Here is an 18,569-nt window from a genome sequence, read left to right on the forward strand (position 1 = left end):
TCCTGGTTCTGGCTCTGCTTCTAATTCACTAATTGTGTTGATCTTCCTGCCCCTCAAGGTGTCTGGATTTCTGTTTCTGTGAGCTTCACCCATTTGCCTTTGAGGAAACTATTTTCTCTATGGCCACCAGGGGGCACGGTAATGCCCATGGCTTTGCTTGAGTTGCCTCTGTTTTTTCAGGCCTCTTGGAAAGAGGTTTTAGGGAACTCCTAAGTCTTTTCTTTCCTCTATTTTACAGATAACAAACAACAGCAACAACAACAAAACCCAACCATGGCTTTAGAAGGCAAAATTCAAGCTGCAGAAGTTGAAGCTGCTGCCAGTGAGCTCTTGGTATGTGACTGCTATACTCCTTTGGGTTAAAAAACAGTTAATCCAGACTTCAGACCTGGCTCTAAGACACAGAGAAAAAAAGCAGAAAATCTAGCACTTATCATGAGGTCCTTGGCCTGTACAATACAGGCAGAATCCCCCACAACTACAGGTCCCAGGGAGCTCTGAGGAAGCCCTGGGTGGTATAATGTAGTGCTGTTCACCACAGAAGATTCCTGAGAGGTGGCACAATATTCCCCCATTGATCGCTCAAATGGGGGAGACTGAGCCTCAGAAAGGCTAGATCACAGCCAGGCACAGTGGCTCACACCTGTACTACTCACTCCTAGGTACTCAGAAAGCTGAGATCTGAGGATCAGGGTTCAAAGCCAGCCTGGACACTAAAGTCCATGAGACTCTCACTAGAAAACTATAAGTGGGTCTGTGGCTCAAAGGGTAGGGTGGTAGACTTGAGCTGAAGAGCTCAGGGACAACACCCAGGCCCAGAGTTCAAGCTCTACAATCAACAACAACAAAAAAAAAAAAAAAAGAAGAAGAAGAAGAAAGAAAAGAGGCTCGATCACTAACTCCAAGATAATATAAGTAGCAGAATTGCAATTAAACCTAAGTCATCAACTTCCACTAACAGAACAGAGGAGACATTTAATCAGGATTTTGAAGGATGAATAGAAGTGCTCTGGGAAGGTAATTTTAATTTTAATTTTATTAATTTATTTACTTATTGTCAGTTGTGGGGCTTGAATTTGGAGCCTGGATGCTGTCCCGTAGTCTTTTGCTCAAGGCTAGTACTCTACCATTTTGAACCACAATGCCACTTCTGGTTTTTCTGGTGGTTAATTGGAGATTAAAAGAAAAAAGTCTCATGAGTTTTCCTGCCTGTGCCGGCTTTGAACTGTGATCCTCAAATCTCAGCCTACTGAGTAGCTAGGATTATGAGTATGAGCCACTAGTTTTTGACCTTGATTTTTATTTTTTAATAGCTATATTATAAAAGGCTACATAAGGGGTTTCAGTTACATAAGTAATAAGTACAGTTCTTTTTCTTTCTTCCTTTTTTTTTTTTTCTTTTGGCCAGTCCTGGGCTTGAGCTCTGAGCCTGGGCACTGTCTCTGAGCAACTTTTTGCCCAAAGCTAGCACTCTACCATTTGAGCCACATCACCACTTCAAGCTTTTTCTATGCTTACTTGGAGATAAGAATCTCACAGACTTTCCGACCCGGGCTGGCTTTGAACTTCCTCAGATCTCAGCCTCCTGAATAGCTAGGATTACAGGTGTGAGCCTCTGGCACCCAGCCCATGGGTCCATTTCTTTCTATAGTATTCCATGTTTCCTTACAGTGGGGACTGTGCAGGCCCTAGAGTAGTAAGTACAGGAGATAACAAAGTTGGTACCCTACTTATAAAGCTTGAGAGATTAAGGCCCAGAGAGAGACAAGGCCAACTGGATACATAGTGAACATATCATTCACAGGTTATATATTGTTCCCCCAGGCTCTCCGAGTGTAGAAGGCCCAGCTGGGCAGCCATGGAGTGGGACAATGACACAATCCAGGTTCTGAACTTGCCACCCACTTCTTGCGTCTACCGAGAAGACTTCAAATGGCTGCTGCTCCCACCCGTGTATTCAGTGGTCTTGGCAGCCGGCCTACCCCTGAACATCTGTGTCATCGCCCAGATCTGTACATCCCGCCGGGCCCTGACCCGCACAGCTGTGTACACCTTGAACTTGGCCCTGGCTGACCTGTTGTATGCTTGCTCGCTGCCCCTGCTCATCTACAACTACGCCCAGCGGGACCACTGGCCCTTTGGTGACCTCGCCTGCCGCCTGGTACGCTTCCTCTTCTATGCCAACCTACACGGCAGCATCCTCTTCCTCACCTGCATCAGCTTCCAGCGTTACCTGGGCATCTGCCACCCTTTGGCCCCCTGGCACAAGCGTGGGGGCCGCCGTGCTGCCTGGCTGGTGTGTGGAGCCGTGTGGCTGGTGGTGACAGCCCAGTGTTTGCCCACGGCTGTATTTGCTGCCACTGGCACCCAGCGGAATCGCACAGTCTGCTACGACCTGAGCCCACCTGCACTGGCCACCCGCTACTTGCCGTATGGCATGGCCCTCACAGTCATTGGATTCTTGCTGCCCTTTGCAGCCTTGCTGGCCTGTTACTGTCTTCTGGCTCGCCGCTTGTGCCGCCATGATGGCCCAGCTGGGCCGGTGGCTCGAGAGAGGCGTGGCAAGGCAGCCCGCATGGCTGTGGTGGTGGCCGCTGTCTTTGTCATTAGCTTCTTGCCTTTCCACATCACCAAGACAGCCTACCTGGCTGTGCGCTCTACGTCCGGTGTCTCCTGCCCAGTGCTAGAGGCCTTTGCCGCCGCCTACAAAGGCACACGGCCCTTTGCCAGCGCCAACAGCGTGCTGGACCCCATCCTCTTCTATTTCACTCAGCAGAAGTTCCGCAGGCGGCCTCACGAGCTCCTCCAGAAACTCACAGCCAAGTGGCAGCGACGGCGACCTAGCTGAACCCACAGGCGAGGACCCTAGGCCTGGGCAGCTGTGGATTTGCCATGATGGCCAGAGGACCTGAACTCCCCTCCCCAACCACCCCTCCAAATTCCAAGGAGACAGTTAAAACTTAGCTCTCTCAGGCATGGAGTAAGGCCACCCACAGACACCCCCCGCCCGAATCCCACAAGCTATTTATTGAACCCTCTCCCTGGACCAGGGTATGTGTAGATAAAGACCATCAGGCCTGGACCTGGCCCTCCAGAAGTTCCCAATCAGCCATCAAGTTAAGAAACCTGTGGTTAAGCTGCTCACAGAACTAGAGTGAGTGTACTGTAATAGAGATATTGTACCTTACTGTACTTTATACTGTAATACATACTTTGGAAGTTACCAATGAAATGGGGTAAGAGAAGATGAGAAAGGGAAGTGAGAGCTTCCAGGAAGGAGCATTGGAGCTGCTGCATTTTGAGGGTTGTATATGTGCTTCCTGGTGGACAGGAATGATATCCTCATTTAGTAAACCTTAAGTAATATCTGGATGCTCAAGCCTGGGTGTTTCCAGAACCTTAGGAAAACCAGCCCCAGCCCTGCTCCATGCAGGCTCCCATTGGCTGGAGCCAGCAACACTGGCCGAGTGGTATCAGGGATGTGACAGACAAAAGCCAGGAAAAAGCAGTGTACAGAGGGGTCAGGAGAACCAGATGTTCAAGGGTACGGGAAAGAGCCTCAGACAGAAGTGCTGCCTGGGTCTATCTCCTGTGTGTCTGTCCTGGAGAAGATGCCTTGTAGCCTTGTATGAAAGTATGGAAAAGAAAGGGAAAGAGCTAGGCATAGTTAAACCTGGAAAAAGGCTGGTGTGCAGAAAGGTATGCAGAAGAGAAGCTATAAAGACCAGAGTATCAGATATTAGGAAGCCAGACCCCATCTCTCCTTCACCTGCCTCTTCCACAGCCTCAGGATTTGGCCTGTACCACTACCTTCTGCACCAGAGATACCCTGATGCTCTTTCAGCCCCATCCTTCAAGGGCCCAACTACCCTGCTCCATCCTTAGGAAACGCGAGCCTCTAAACCCACTTGGTACCCTGGTGCCTCCCCACACTGCATCACTGTCTGCGTTCCTTTACTTCACCTGCCACCTTGTGGACCTAGGGAGGAAAGACAGAGGCAGCTGGACCTCAGCCACACTATCAGTCCTTCCCTTTAGCTGAGCACTGGCTTCAGAAGATGGAAACTTCACTTCTGGAACTCTCTTGCATCTATACAGGCCTCTTACTCCTGATCACAGAGTAACAGCAAAGTGTCCCAGGGCACTTTAATATTGCATGAAAGGAGCATGTCTAGCACTAGGTGGTGTCTTTAGAGATGAGACCCTCTCTATCTTCTTCCTAGCATTTGGGCCTAGTGGTACAGACCTGTAACTCCAGCGTGAGTCAGGAGGATACTGAGAGTTCAAGGCCAGCCTAGCCTATATAGTGAGACCCTGTATCAAAAACTAATGACTTTCCTGGTGCTGGTGGTTTATGCCTGTAATCCTAGCTAGTCAGGAGGCTGAGATTTGAGGATCAAGGTTCAAAGCTAGCCCAGGCAGAAATGTCCATAAGATTCTTATCTCCACTTAATCACCAGAAACCTGTAAGTGCAAGAAAAAAATCCTAGGAAAAACAACAAAACAACAAACTTGGCCCTGTGCCTTCTTGTTGCTTCTAAGGCAGAGGGGACAACTGGAGTACTGTCATGAACCATGAGGGCCTGGTTCCTTCTATGGCTTGTAGAGCCAGAAACTGTGAGCAGCTTGGGTCACCAACCATCCTAATTTGAACTTTTTTGCATGGGAGAGAAATAAATGTTTTTTTTTAATATTTGGTTTTTGGGCCTTTGTTACCCACAGCTGAAACGAATCTCTTTGTGACATTGTGGTCTCACCTGGTGTACCCAGGTGAAGAATTGGGCAGTGATTTGCGTTGGGGTGGGATCAGAGTCTAGCCTAGGGAAGTAACAGGTCTGGAAACATCTCTGAAGGCGTCATTAGAGAAGGGGACATGGCCTGCGGGTGTGGCTTGAGGCTGAGAAGGTGGATGGAAGGGCAGAAAGGAACAAGGATGCAGAGACAAAAGCCTGGAGGGGGTCTCTGCATGGAGGAAGGGGTGAAAGTGGAAGTGGTAGGCAAAAAAAAAAAAAAATGGAAGAGGATAGTTCTGAGGAAGGTCAGTCCTGGGGAGAATCTCCCAGGACAAAGACCTTCAAGTCTTGTCACTTGAGGACAGAGAGCCAGGATAGGGGGACCCAGGATTGGGGAATGAAAGAAATCAGGAATCAGGGCCCATCCTGGGGAGATTTCCATTCCACACAGAAACAGACAAGAGCATTGGGTTTGTCCCAGCTGCAGCAGCCAGCACCTTCCTCTCTAGCTCACTGTGTAGCAGGCATTCTGTTACTCCTTTGAGATGGCCCAGTTTCATACTCTGGCCCCTAGATTCTTATCTAGGGGCTTCAGCACCTATTGAATGCCAGATATCTTGCTGGACAATGGATCCTAAGGGAGAAAAGCTTATGAGATGGTCATGGCTGAAAGACACTGGGTGCTAGGGTTAGAGGAGAGAACCTGAGCTAGTCTGAAGGATGGTCAACTCTCCTTAGCTAATTCCTTATCTAAGGCTCAAGGCTGTCAGAAGGAATGGGCTCATAAATGGGGAGCCTAAGGCTAAAAGGTGGGGGTATATTGGGCAGGGATAGGCCTGGTTTCAGAATATTAGCAGTCAATATTCCCCTGTTCACTGAGCCCAATACTCCTAGCCCCTAGCAGAATAGTTTTCTTTTATATAGTCTCATCTGAGACTATAAAAGCTTGAGTATGAGGCCTCCTTGGACACATAGGATATCCTGATTGACTTCCTTTTGAACCAAGGCCCAGCCTAGATCCTTAAATACTCTCCCACCTCAGCCAGCTCACCTCAGTGTCCAGCCCACAAGGACTCTGGGAACCTGTGGCCTGAGTCTCCACTCTTCTCCACCATCTGTGACATGGAATAAGGATCTCTGTCTCTGAAATGATCAGAAGGCAGAACATAACCCGGTATGGTGGGAAAACCTGTGATTCCAGTATTCTGGAGCTGAGGTAGGAGGATCACAAGTTTGAGGCCATCCTGGGCTACATAGACACAGTCTAATAAGGAGGAGAAAAGCAGAAATAGAAGAGGGTATGAAGGAGTTTGAAAAGGTGCATATTCCATTATGGGAAAGACAGGCTCCTGAATGAGATTTCCTCCCACTATACTCCTAAAACATGCCCCAAAATCAAAGAAAGAAGACTTTAAGGAAAATAAGAGTCTGAGTTCAGTGTCAGAGAGGTCACCCTTGGAAGTCAGAAAAGAAACCTGACCCACTCCTCACTTTTCAGACAAGGCATCTGAGGCCTAGAGAAGCAGAGATCTGCCTAAAGACAGGGCAGAAAGGCATAAGCTCCATCTGAGCTCTTCCTTGACCACTAATTTCCAAGCGAAAAGAAATTTACTAGATTCACTCCAAGTTTCCCTGAGGCAAAGCTAAGCCATGGTTGAGTGAGGGCCTTACTAGAACATGTCTCAACTCAACTCAGGGGAAGGAGGACCTTTGGCCTCAAGGCACTGCTGGAGGAGCAGGAGAGAGAGAGAGAGAGAGAGAGAGAGAGAGAGAGAGAGAGAGAGAGAGAGAGAGAGAGAGAGAGAGAGAGAGAGAGAGAGAGAGCACACTAGCTCTCCTTCCTGTGGGCTAGTACTGGGGTGGCTACTGGTTGAGAACCACAGAAGGTTCTGAAGGAGGCTGATGCAGGGCTGAATGGGTAGGGGACAGTGAAGGCTGTCTTCTAGTCCCATGGAGATTGAGCTCTGACAGAGGGTTGCTGCTGGGGGTCTCAGGGAAAGAGAACTTTCTGTTGTTGTGTTTGGTCTTTTGGGGGGAGGGGTGGACGTGGGGCTTCAACGCAGGGGCTGGACACTATCCCTGAGCTTCTTCACTCAAGGCTAGTACTCTACCACTTTCAGCCATAGCACCACTTACGGTTTTTCTGGCTGTTCATCGGAGATGAGTGTCACAGACATTCCTGTCTGGGCTGGCTTCAAACCTCGATCATCAGATCTCAGCCTCCTGAGTAGCTAGGGTTACAGGAGTGAGCCATGAGCACCTTTTCTTTTCTTTAAAGCAAGATCTGGGGCTGGGAAAGGCTATCTGGAAGAGCATGGCATTTGAAGGCCCTGAAATCCCAATCTGAATCCCAGCAGGAGCTGCTGGTTGTTTCCTGATTTGGGCATTAAAGTTACCTCTCCAATAAGACATACCTCCTAGCTGTGGTTTGAGGATTAAATAAAACTAACCAAACATTACTCACACAGCAGAGACATTCCATTAACTGCCATTCGTTCAGATGAAGAGCTCAAGCATGCCATAAGAAAGGCAGGTGAGGGTGGGAAGTCACCTTTCTTGACCAGGAGGATGGAGAAGTCGCAGGTGAGAGTGTGTTCGACCCTGAAAAGTCAAAGTTGTTCCAGTCCGAGTGGGATCCTTTTGTGCGTGAGGGACAGTGCACTAAGGGGACAAGGAAACGACTGAAAATAAAGCTGTCTAAACTAGACGTCGATGGCGGTGGCTGAGGCTTTGTCCAGGGCAGTGAAGCTCAGGAGGATATGACCAGTAGAGGGCATGAGAGCCACGTACCCCGCAGCACAAGGAGGGAAAAGGAGGAGACCCGGCGCAGGGCGGAGTTTTAGGAAGAGGGCCCGCGGACCCTGGGGAAGGGGGGGGCGCGGCGGGGACCGTGGAATCTGGGAAGGTGTGTGGGCGGGGCTTGGTCCGGAGGGAGGAGGGTGGACAGACCTCGAAGGGAGGTGGGGTGGGTGGGCGTTCGGAAGGTGGCGGGGCGGGACATGGGCGTGGCGCAGCGGGATTCGCCGCGGAGGGTGGAGCAAAGAGGTGTGGCCAGAGGCTGGGAGCGCGCGGCCCGGCTGCCCCGCCCACGGCTCCCCAGCCCCCCCAGCCCTGCGGGGCCCCGCCCCTTTCCCCCGGCAGGAGAGTTTCAGTGAATACCTGAGTACCGGTGTGTACTCAGAGTTCGTGGGGCTGAGGTTGCCATGTTGGGGCCCCTTGGGTGAAAGAGGCTTGAGCCACAGTGGGTGCGCTACCGAGGCCGTTTGCGGAGCTGACCACGCTCAAAGCAGGGTCTTAACCAGTCCCGAAGGGGCAGCCAGACCGACGGAGCTCCCCGAGGGACTTCCGAGGGTCCTGACCGCCAAGAAGCGTTCAAGCGTCTAGTTTCTCCTTCGGCTCCTCCCTAATCCCCCCCCCCTCGTGTTCCCAGCCTCGCGCGCTCCCGGAGCCCACCCCCTCTTTTGGGCGCGAGGCCCCGCCCCCCGCCCCTTTTCCTCTGCCGCAAAGTTTATTTGCAACAAAAGGGAGCGAGGAGCTAGCAGCCCAGGGGAGGGAACTGGAGCTGGAGAGGGAGCGCTAGGAGAGGCCGGCCAGCCGCCAGAGGACGGGAGCAGAGAGGTGGAACAGAGCTCTGGGATTCCCCCCCCCCCGCCCCACCTCGCTCCACGCCGGGCCGCTATGCCCCGCGCCCCTCGGACGGAGAGGAGGACTGGCCCTGGGGGTCGCTACTGAGGCGAGAGAGGCCGCCGGGATGGAGCCGCTGCCCCCGAAGGCTGCAGAAACTTGATCCACGACAGCTAAACCTCTGCTCGAGTCTCGGCGCCCTCCTCTCCAGACCCCGCGCGCACGCGCTGCGGGTACAAGATTCGGGCCTTCGGACCGCAGTCACTGCGCTCCTTCGGAGCAGGGGTGGAGGGGGGGGTTGGCCGCGGCTTCCCGAGGCCAGCCCCCCCGGAGTGAGGGCCACCGCCATGGCGGACGGGTCGCCCCGGGCCCCACTTTATCGCAGCGTCTCGTTCAAACTGCTGGAGCGCTGGAGCGGCGGACCCGGGCCTAGAGAAGAGGACACGGACACCCCTGGGTTGCAGCGCCGGGCCTCGTGCCGGCCGACCACGGCAGTCCCGGGCCAGCCCTCCCGGCGCGTGTCCAAGCTGGCGTCGGGGCCCCGGGCCGCCCCCGCGCAGCCGCGCCCGCTCCGCAGCCTCTCGCCCTCGGTGCGCCAGCTCTCCCGGCGCTTCGACGCGCCGCATCTGGACGACGATCCCTCTGTGGCCCGGGACGGGGGTGCCTCCCCCGGGGCCGCGGAAGAAGCCGCAGAAGGCGCTACTCGTGGGGCCTGGCCAAGCGTCACCGAGATGCGCAAGCTCTTTGGCGGCCCTGGCTCCAGGCGGCCCAGTGTGGACTCTGAGGCCCCGGGGGCACCCAGCCCCGACGGTGCCGCGTGGGAGCCCCTGGCACGGGAGCCCCGGCAGCCACCGACGCCCCCTCCTCGGACGTGCTTCCCCTTGGCTGGCCTGCGTTCTGCGCGGCCGTTGTCCGGACCGGGGAACGAGGGGAGGCGGCGGCAGCAGCAGCAGCAGGAGCGGGCGCAGCGTCCGGCGGATGGTTTACATTCTTGGCATAGCTTCTCCCAACCGCAGGCCGGGGCCCGGGCCTCCTGCTCCTCCTCCTCCTCCTCCATCGCCTCCTCCTATCCTGTCAGCCGCAGCCGAGCTGCCAGCTCCAGCGAGGAGGAAGAGGAGGGCCCGCCGCCACAGCCTAGGGCGCAGAGTCCGGCCTACCACCGCGGCCACTCCTCGGGCAGTGACGAGGACCGAGACGGTGAGGGCGGCCGCCGCTGGAGGGGGAGGCCGGGGCTCAGGCCTGGAAGCTCCCTATTGGATCAGGACCGCAGGCCTGACCGTGATGGGTTAAATCCGGGCAGCGTGGACTCCACTAGGGGAGTCAGGAGCCCTGAACCTCCACCATCACCAAGAGCTCCTATGGAGGAGGGACCCCGGGAGTGGGATACCGGCCCGCAGCCCTGCGTCTCAGGTCCCCAGGAGGGCCTGCGGCCTATGTCCGAAACTGTGGGAGGCGCCTTCCGGGTGGCCAAGGTGAGCTTTCCAGCTTACCTGGCCAGCCCCGCGGGTTCCCGGGGCAGTAGCCGCTATTCTAGCACGGAGACTCTCAAAGACGATGACCTGTGGTCAAGCCGGGGTTCTGGGGGTTGGGGCATATACCGTTCTCCTAGTTTTGGGACCGGGGAAGGGCTCCTTCTGCGGTCCCAGTCTCGGGCCCGCACCAAGGGACAGGTGGGTGCCACCAGGGCATTGAGAGATGGAGGCTTGGAGCTGGACAAGAGCAGGCAGCGAAAGTCCCTTTCGAATCCAGATATCGCCTCAGAGACCTTGACGCTGCTCAGTTTCCTTCGCTCAGACCTTTCAGAGCTGAGGGTCCGAAAGCCCAGTGGTGGCCCTGGGAGTAGTCCCCTAGAAGGCAGAGACCTGCCATCAGCAGGTAGCCCAGTGGAGCAACTTGACCCTGGGCCCTCCCAAGTCCCAGCATCACCCAGCATCCGCCCCACACTCAAAGAATTAACTGCCACCCTTCGGAGAGCAAAGTCTTTTACCTACTCTGAGAAGCCCATGGCCCGACGACCCACTCGCACCAGTGCCCTGAAGCCCAGCTCCTCTGAGCTGCTCCTGTCAGGTCCTGAGGCAGAGGATGATTCCCTGCCACTGGTGGTCCAGGATCAGTATGTGCAGGAGGCCCGTCAGGTTTTTGAGAAGATCCAGCGCATGGGAGCTCAGCAGGATGATGGAAGTGATATCCCCCCTAGAAGCCCTGAGTGGGCAGGAGACATAACCCGAGGGCAGCGATCCCAGGAGGAGCTCTCAGTCCCTGAATCCAACCTGACAGATGAAGGCATTGGAGCAGACCCAGAGCCTCTGGGTGCAGCCTTTTGTGGCCTGGCTCCCTCTGGAGTATGGCGACCTCTTTCCTCATCTTCAGCCCAGACGAACCATCATGGCCCTGGCACAGAGGACAGCCTGAGTGGGTGGTCCCTGGTGTCCCCTGAGACTCCTCCCACACCAGGTGCCCTCCGAAGGAGACGTAAAGTACCTCCTTCAGGCCCTGGTGGGATTGAACTGAGTAATGGGGAGACCAGTGAGGCCTACAGGTCTCTAAGTGACCCGATTCCACAGCGACACCGGGCTGCTACCTCCGAGGAGCCCTCTGGGTTCTCAGTGGACAGCAACCTCCTGGGCTCACTGAGCTCCAAGACAGGACTTCCAGCCACCCCAGCTGTGGATGAGGGCTTGACCAGTGGTCACAGTGACTGGTCTGTGGGCAGTGAAGAGAGTAAAGACTATCAGGAGGTCATCCAGAGTATTGTTCAGGAACCTTGTGCTTTGGGACGCATGGGGGAGGACAGGACTGCTGGCAAAGCTCCCAAGAAGAAATCGCTGAGTGACCCAAGTCGCCGTGGCCAGTTGACTGGGCCTGGATTTGAGGGTCCTGGAGGAGAGCCCATCCGAGAAGTTGAGCCCATGCTGCCACCTTCTAGCAGTGAACCAATCCTTGCAGAACAGCGGGCAGAGCCAGAAACCCTTAGTCCTTCCAGGGGTCGGGCACAGTCTGAGCGGGTTCTGCCTGAGGCCCCACATGCCCCTTCCACTGCCCAGCATGGTTTCCACCTTGATCCCAAGCTGGCAGATGTTCTGTCCCCTCGGCTTATCCGCCGAGGTTCCAAGAAGCGCCCAGCCCGGAGTAGTCACCAAGAGCTTCGGAGAGAGCAGGGCAGTCAGGACCAGACTGATAGTCTGACTAGAACCCGGTCTTCCTCCAAACATGTTCGACATGCCAGCGTGCCTGCCACCTTCACACCTATTGTGGTACCCGAGCCTCCAACTTCTGCTGGACCCCCTGTGGCTGTGCCAGAGCCCGTGGGCTTCCCTCCTCAAGCTCACCCCACATTGCAGGCACCATCCCTCGAGGATGTCACCAAGCAATACATGCTGACCCTCCGCTCTGGTGAGGTCCCTGCACCAGGGCCTGTGGACCTGCCCTGCTTGACTCCTGCTGCACCGCCCCCTGCTGAGGTCAAGCCTCCAGAGGCAGCTAGAGCTCCAGAAGAGCCTGTCCCAGCCAGCAAGTGTTGCAGCAAACCACAGGTGGTAAGTCCTTGGGGGTGGGGAGGGAAGGGTGGCAGGGTGGGCTACAGGAGGGCTTGAGGAACTGACTTGGTAAAAGATGTTTTTTCATGTATTCAGTTGGGTGCTTGCTGGTTCTCTGAAATGTACACAGTTTGGAAGAGTTTTAATGACACAGGACTCTGGCCCTGAGGAGTCTCAGTGAGTGGCAAAGGTTCCTGTTTGCTCCAAGGTGTATTGGGGGCTATTATAAAGCTTCTTAGGGCATCTTTTGGATGTTTCTCAGGACTGGTTTTGGAGACACAGTAGTAGGATTCTTAGGTGTAAACTCATAGGAGGCATGAGAACGATGGCACCACTTTTCTCCGAGGCTTGCTGCCCAACCTTTGTTGCACTTTTGAGCTCAGGGCCCCACAGTTGACATGTGTTTGCCTTTCCTTACTTGGCTTTCCTGTGGCAGGTCACAGTATAAGTCAGTTTGTAGGCCTGGGCAATTTGGGCAGACACAAGACTTCCTTTAGAGAGCTGTCTGTGGCATCCTATCTTTCTCATAGCTTAGAGAAGACTGGGTGTGGGTTGAGGCCTTGTAAGGGCCTAAGTTCCACCAGAGCTTCCCCTCTTCAATTAGAGGAGCTTCTAGCTGGAGTGCCTGAGTGGGTTATGGCTGAGGCACTGTCCTCTATCCTGTATACTTACATGTGCTCCTTACCCAACCCCTTCTGGTTTCAGCTATTCCTGGAGTTTGGGTTGTGGGTTAAGTTCGGTGCCTGGCAGTGGATTCCCTGGGATGGGAGTTGGAAGCAAGATTCAAGGCTCTTGGGTTCAGGGCCGAGCTCAGGGGTAGCCCAGGGTTATTTTAGCCTTCATTCCCACTGTGTTCCTGACTGAGAAACTAGGAAACCCTAAACCCTGGACTAATTTGGTCACTCCAGTTCCCAGGGCTCGCTGGGGCCCCTCTAAGTCTCTTTCCCTTTGTCTCTTTCTCTCTTTGACTCTATCCCCCTCCCCCACCCCTCCTTCCCAGTTCTGGCTCTGGTGTTCCTCTGGGAGGCTGCCTGGAGAATCCAAAGTTAGAGAATAGGAAGAGAAGGAATTTTGGACCTTTGGAGGACCTGTTAGATTAGCCTGAAACTCCAGGGCCAGTTCCGTCTTTGGAAGGTGGGGGAGGGGACGGCAGATCAGGAGTCCCTTCTGAACTTTTTTTTCCCTTGCTCTGCTGGCTGTGTGTGTATGGGTGGGGGAAGGGCTGGGATGGGAGGTGAAAGAGATTTGGGGGACCTGGTGGGAGTGCTCCCAGGAGAAGGCATTGACACCATGGGGGAAGCGGAGGTTTTGCAAAGCTGGCTCCTTTCCCCTTCCCTTCACTCTCTCTGCTACCCCTCCACCTCCTGGGGAGTGTAATACACGTGACACAGGACTGCTTGACCATACACAAGCTCCTCCCTGCCCTGAATGAGGCTTTTTCTAACTTCCAGGCCTCTGCCCATTACAGTCCTCCCACTTCTCCAGGCCTAGCTTGCTGCTCCTTCTCAGCCTTTAGGGGAAAGAAAGTGGTGAGTGTGTAATTAAAAGAGCAGGGTTGGAGCATAATCCAGTTCCTGTCACATCCCTATTCTGTGCCTCACTTTCCCCTTGTGTAAAGTGGAGATAAGGTCTATGTTTGGCAGGTGGATAGTGATAGGATAATCTTCCCTTCCAAGGAGGCAAGAGAGAAAAGAACAAGCTCAGCTCCCCCTACCCCCTCCCTCTTGGTGACTGAGCTATAGCCAGGCCTCCTCCCTACCCCTCCTCCCCTGGGATCTGAGCACTGGCACAGTGATGGTGGCTCCTAAGACATTCACTGTCCTTTCATTTCACACCCACTCATAAAGCCTGGAAGTTCTTCCATCTGCTAGCCTAAATCCTTCCTGTTGTCCCCTTCTTTCTGGCTTCAGAAAGATGGGGAACAGCTGTCCCGCCCCCCCTCTTGCTGATCTCTGTTGGGCTGACAATGTTCTCTTGTCTTAGGCCTCGGGCTCCAGTCAGGATTTCCGTAGTGTGGGTAGAGATGGTGTGGTGAGGGCTCTATAATAAGAAAGGACAAGAGGAGCTGTGACACTTTGCTTATGGTGTAGAAGCCAGTGCTCACCCAGCCTGAGGCTCCCAGGTGAGAGCCTGAAGGTGGGCAGGGGGAGGGGGACCGTTAGGGCTCTGAGGAAATACTGGACCTGATCTTGAGCTACGTGGAGTCTCTCGCACTTGGTTCTCTCCCAGCCCAGAGTCCATTGCTAGCTAGGCGGTACCAGTCCCTGCTTAGCTTCTCATTCTGGACCTGGATAGAGACATCTTTGGGCCTTAGTTTTCTTATCTGTACAGCAGGATATAGGACTGGGTTTTAAGGCTGTATAGGGGAGGCTTGGAAAAAGGAGGGCTCAGAGATGAGGGTGGAGGGAACAGAGGCAGGCTGCCTCTCTGTAGGGGTGGAGGACACAGGAATGAGGTACTGAGTCATGTAGGCTAGAATACCTGTTTGGGAATGTGCTGTCCAGGCCCCCCTGCCCTGCCTCCAGCACCCTTGGTTTCTTCTACCTAGGCTCAAATAAGCCTAACTGATCCTTCCTTCCAAGGCTTTCCCTATCTGGCCTTACAGAACAGAGTCTTGAAGTCCATTTCTGCGTTCAGGTACCTAATACCCAGTCGGCACCTGTAACATCTAGAAACAGGACATAACTTTTCTCAGAATCATAGATAGATGGGTGAATTCCATGCAACTTAAGCATCTTTAGAATGACAATGGTAACACCTTACATTTATTAAGTTATGTGCAAGGAAATCTTAGTGTGCTAGCATCAACTCTCAGACTGTTAGAGCCACCCCAAATTCTAGCATGTCAGCCTCTTAATATGTCCATGTCCTGATGTAAAGGGTTTGAGCCATCTCAAACCCTTCTCAGTATGATTGGCTTGCCATCTGAGGAGACATTGGGTAGGGACAATTGGAGGCATTACCTGCATTTTCCCTGAATACTATGATAATGGTTGGTTATTTAATTTGCCAGGGCTTGAAGCTGGGATGGGAAGAACTTTGAGAACCAGAGAGGGAGAATTCTGGGTTTCTAGTTGCATAGCAAGGCCAGGCAGAACTGGCCTAAGTGCCAGAGACTTGATCTCATTCTTCCCTCTATCCCAGCAGACGTGTTTCCTCTGCCCCCAGCACCAGCATGCCTAGCTCTGGGAGGGCCTGGGCTGCTACTTTTCAACCACTTTTGTCTCAGGCTCCCCTTTGGCAGGGAACCTGTGGGGGTGACATTCTCTTCCCACTTCTTAGCTCTTTGCTGGTGAGTGTGTGTGTGTGTGTGTGTGTGTGTGTGTGTGTGTGTATAAAATGGTTCTAGGGGGAGGGGATGAAGCAATTAGGACTTTTGGAATTTCGAGTGGTACCAAATATCTATAATTAAATGTCTTGTCACCTAGCAGGAGGAGGGTGGGAGGGAGGAGGACAGACAGAAGGGCTGTCCCTTTCGTCTGTTTATTCCCTACCTCCTCCTCCCCCCACTGCCCACTCCTTTCCGAGGACCCAGGGCTGCTACAGGGAGTGCAGTCCAGGAATGAAAGGTTGGGGGATGGACTAGAGTTGAGTGTGACATTTTCCAGCCCCTACATTTCCGGGACCAGCTGGGTCTGGGAGACTGCTGCTAATCCTGTCCCCAGCCTCCTCTCCCAGTATAGGCACTTGCCCCTCCTGCTTGCTTTCCTCCCATCTGTGATCTTTCCAGCTACACAAGCTGTGGCAGTGGGGTGGAGACACCCTCAGGCTGCCTGGGAGTTGAGACAACACCCAGGAGCTTAGAATCTAGAAGCACTTTAGACCAGGGATTCTTCAGAGGAGGCCTCTGGGAGGAAGCTCTACTTGGTCTCACCCTTCAAAACTAGAAATGAAGCCAGGTGCCTGTGGTTCACACCTGTAAATGGTAGCTACTCCGGAAACTGAGATCTGAAGACCACAGTTCAAAGCCAGACTGGGCAAGAAAGTCTGTGAGACTTGTATCTCTGATTAATCACCAAAAGAGTCAGATGTCAGGGCTAGAGCATAGCCTAATGGTAGAGTGCTTGCCTAGCGTGCATGAAGCCTTGGGTTCCATTCCTTGATACGACATACACAGAAAAATCTGGAAGTGGAGCTGTGGCTCAAGTGGCAGAGTGCTAGCCTTGAGCAAATTGTCCAAGGACAGTGCCCAGGCCCTGAGTTCAAGCACCAAGACTGGCAAAAATAAATAAATAAATAAATAATAGAAGTCAGAAGTGGAGCTGTGGCTCAAGTAGTGGAGTATCAGCCTTGAGTGGAAAAACTAAGGGACAAACCCCAGGCCCTGAGTTCCCCCAGTAACCACACACACAAAAAGAAAAGGACAGAAAAGAAACAAGAAAGAAAGAAAACTGGAAGAGATGGGCGGGTTTTAGGAGGGCATGAGGCACAGCATGAGCAGAGGCTAGGAGTGGGATAGATGGCAGCAGGTTGTAGGCAGTAAGAGTTTGTTTCAGAAGTGGGTGGCCTTGCTAAGATAATGCTTTCTTCAATGTTTGAACAAATGCTGAGTGCCTGAGCATAAGGCATGTGAGGAGGCAGCACCTAAAACCCCTGAAGCCTGCCCTTAAAGAGCTTTCAGACTAGTGAGGTCACCTGTCTAGAGCAGAAAGGGCAGAGGAGAAAAAGAAAGCAGAGTAGAGGAGATGAGAATGACAGGGTTGGGCGCTGTTTTGCATCAAGGGTCTGGAAAGGCCTTTGAGAGGAGGTGATATCCAAGCATAGGCCTGGAAGAAGTCAGAGGAATGCTGTGCAACTGCTGTTGCACAGGGCCTGTGGTGTTTGAAAAGCAGACATAATAGTGGTGTGGTTGGAGAGGGCAAGCAGTCAGAGAAGCAAGGGAAGCTATGGGCCAGAGTGAGGAAGATCTCAGAGCCAGAAGGAGGATTTTTGCATCCACTCCAAGTGAGGGATACAGGCAATGGGGACAGCTTCTGCGTAGGTTAGCTTCTGAGCTAACCTATGTCTGTTCTGTGCTGTGTGGGGTAGACTGCAGGGTGTAGCGTGGAAGCAGTGAAGTCAGTCACGGAGCAATCTGGGCAAGTGATAATGGTAGCCAGGGACCGGGCAGAGGTAGTATTGGTTGTAGGTTTCTGCTTTGCTACATATGTTTGAAGTGGCCAGATTCTTAGCACTCAAGTGAACACCCAGCTTCTTCAGCTCCCATGGCTAGCCATTGGGGGAGAGGTTGCTTAGAGTGGTGGGCAAGGAGAATGACCAGTCTTCCAGAGTGACTGAGAATGTGGGCTGCATGGCCACCCCTCTAGACTTACAGCAGCTTGGCTTAAAGGCTAAGACTGCAGAGCCACTGTAATGCCTTATTGAGGCATGTGACAGCACCATATTCTGTGTTCCACCTTATATCACCATTTAGTTCCAACATGTATATCTGCTGAGACCAGGAGCTCTGCCATCCATGGCAGCCCTGTCTTTCCATCTGATCCCTGCCTAGGAGGCATTGCCTGTCTCTGATAGGTGGGTAAAGGACCAGGCCTAGAGCCACCAAGGTTTTCCCAAAGTTCCATGTCTTATAGGTCCTCTGGCCCTAGGTGGTCTTGACCCCCAGGCTATACACTGGCCCCATAGAGTCCCCACTGAGTAGAGTTGGCAGGGATGGCAGTGACAGGGCGGGAGAGGGGTGGGGGGGGAAGGGAGCCCATGCTTCCCAGAAGGGCTTGTAGCCCTGGCTCACTTATTGGGAAATGTGCCCGGGCAGCCTGGCGCCTTACTGGCAGACCATGAAATGGGGGCCCCAGGTCTCTTGGGAAGCATGAGCCTATTGGAGCTGAGGTTCCCCTGTGGGAGTTGATCCCTAAGACCCTGCTCTCTCTCTCTCTACTTCTCAGCTCCCAGAGCTTCTCAGGCATTCCAGAGTGGGCAGAGGCAAAGAGGAAATGCCAGGCTGCTAGGATTTGAGCAGTGAGTGAGCCCCAGTCCGTGATAGGCATGGGCCTGGGGCCCTGACCAGGCCAGCGGAGCCCATTCTAGCAGCTGGAGTTCACTAGGGATGTCCTGCTAGAGTTCATGAAAGTCTGTGCTGGGAATCAGATGCCAGATCTAGCCCAGTGTCATCATCTCCCTGCTGTGAGGCATAGTTTCTTCCCCTGTCAGAACCACAGGTACTCCAGGCTCCTCGGCAGCACCAGGCCTATTTTCTGGGCTTCTGGATTAAAGCAGCTGACCTGGGTAGGATCCTCAATTGCACACAGAAGTGCTGGCAGGCCAGGCCTTAGGCTACTGAGGACCCCAGCTTGGAGTAGCATCATCCCCAAGACTTATTTCCCTCTGAATATTTGCTGTTGCTTCCCATCCTCCTTAGGATCTTTCCCTATGCTTGTGGCTCCTTCTCTGAGGCCTGATCTCAGAAATGGTGTTGCTATTGCACATGGGGCATCCAAACTCCCTCCAGTTCATTTGTGGAAGGGTGTGGGGGAAGTCAGTAGGCTCTAAAAGCCTCCCTGGGTCGGAAGGGGGTGAGAGGGGCTACAGGAGGCAACCGAGGTGGGAAGGACATGAACTGACTCCCAGAGGCAGCAGAGGAGTGCTGTATTAGTTTCCTATTGCTGTGATGACAAATTATTGTACTTTGTTGGCTTAAAACAACACTGATTGCTTATTTTACAGTTCCTGAGGTCAG

General features: G+C 53.6%; 2 protein-coding genes across 3 annotated transcripts in view; both read left to right on the plus strand.

The window, feature by feature from the left end:
* Nucleotides 1-250: 250 nt before the first annotated feature.
* On the plus strand, nt 251-4,683 carry P2ry6 (pyrimidinergic receptor P2Y6). Of its 2 annotated transcripts, none has more exons than XM_090349104.1 (2): nt 251-333; nt 1,825-4,683. In XM_090349104.1, exon 2 carries the CDS (start codon nt 1,859-1,861, stop codon nt 2,846-2,848), a length of 990 nt encoding a protein of 329 aa, XP_090205230.1. In that variant the 5' UTR covers nt 251-333; nt 1,825-1,858; the 3' UTR covers nt 2,849-4,683. The 2 variants fall into 2 exon arrangements, with proteins under 2 accessions (XP_090205230.1, XP_090205229.1); XM_090349103.1 differs by lacking the exon at nt 251-333 and adding an exon at nt 995-1,017.
* Nucleotides 4,684-8,384: 3,701 nt separating this feature from the next.
* Nucleotides 8,385-18,569, plus strand: part of Arhgef17 (Rho guanine nucleotide exchange factor 17) — a 62,926-nt gene continuing 52,741 nt past the window's right edge. The window contains exon 1 of the mRNA XM_090348388.1: nt 8,385-11,893. Within this exon, the coding sequence (XP_090204514.1) occupies nt 8,705-11,893 (3,189 nt within the window). The 5' untranslated portion in view covers nt 8,385-8,704. The remainder of the gene's footprint in view (nt 11,894-18,569) is intronic.

The sequence above is a fragment of the Megascapheus bottae genome, chromosome 16 (assembly GCF_031878675.1).
Source record: "Megascapheus bottae isolate mThoBot1 chromosome 16, mThoBot2.hap1, whole genome shotgun sequence".
NCBI lineage: Eukaryota > Metazoa > Chordata > Mammalia > Rodentia > Geomyidae > Megascapheus > Megascapheus bottae.

Excerpts from the sequence above, each read along its gene's own strand:
- P2ry6 (XM_090349103.1), top strand. The coding sequence starts at position 995 with ATGAATAGAAGTGCTCTGGGAAG. Across the intron at positions 1,018-1,824 it reads AATAGAAGTGCTCTGGGAAG|GCTCTCCGAGTGTAGAAGGC; the intron begins GTAATTTTAATT and ends TTGTTCCCCCAG.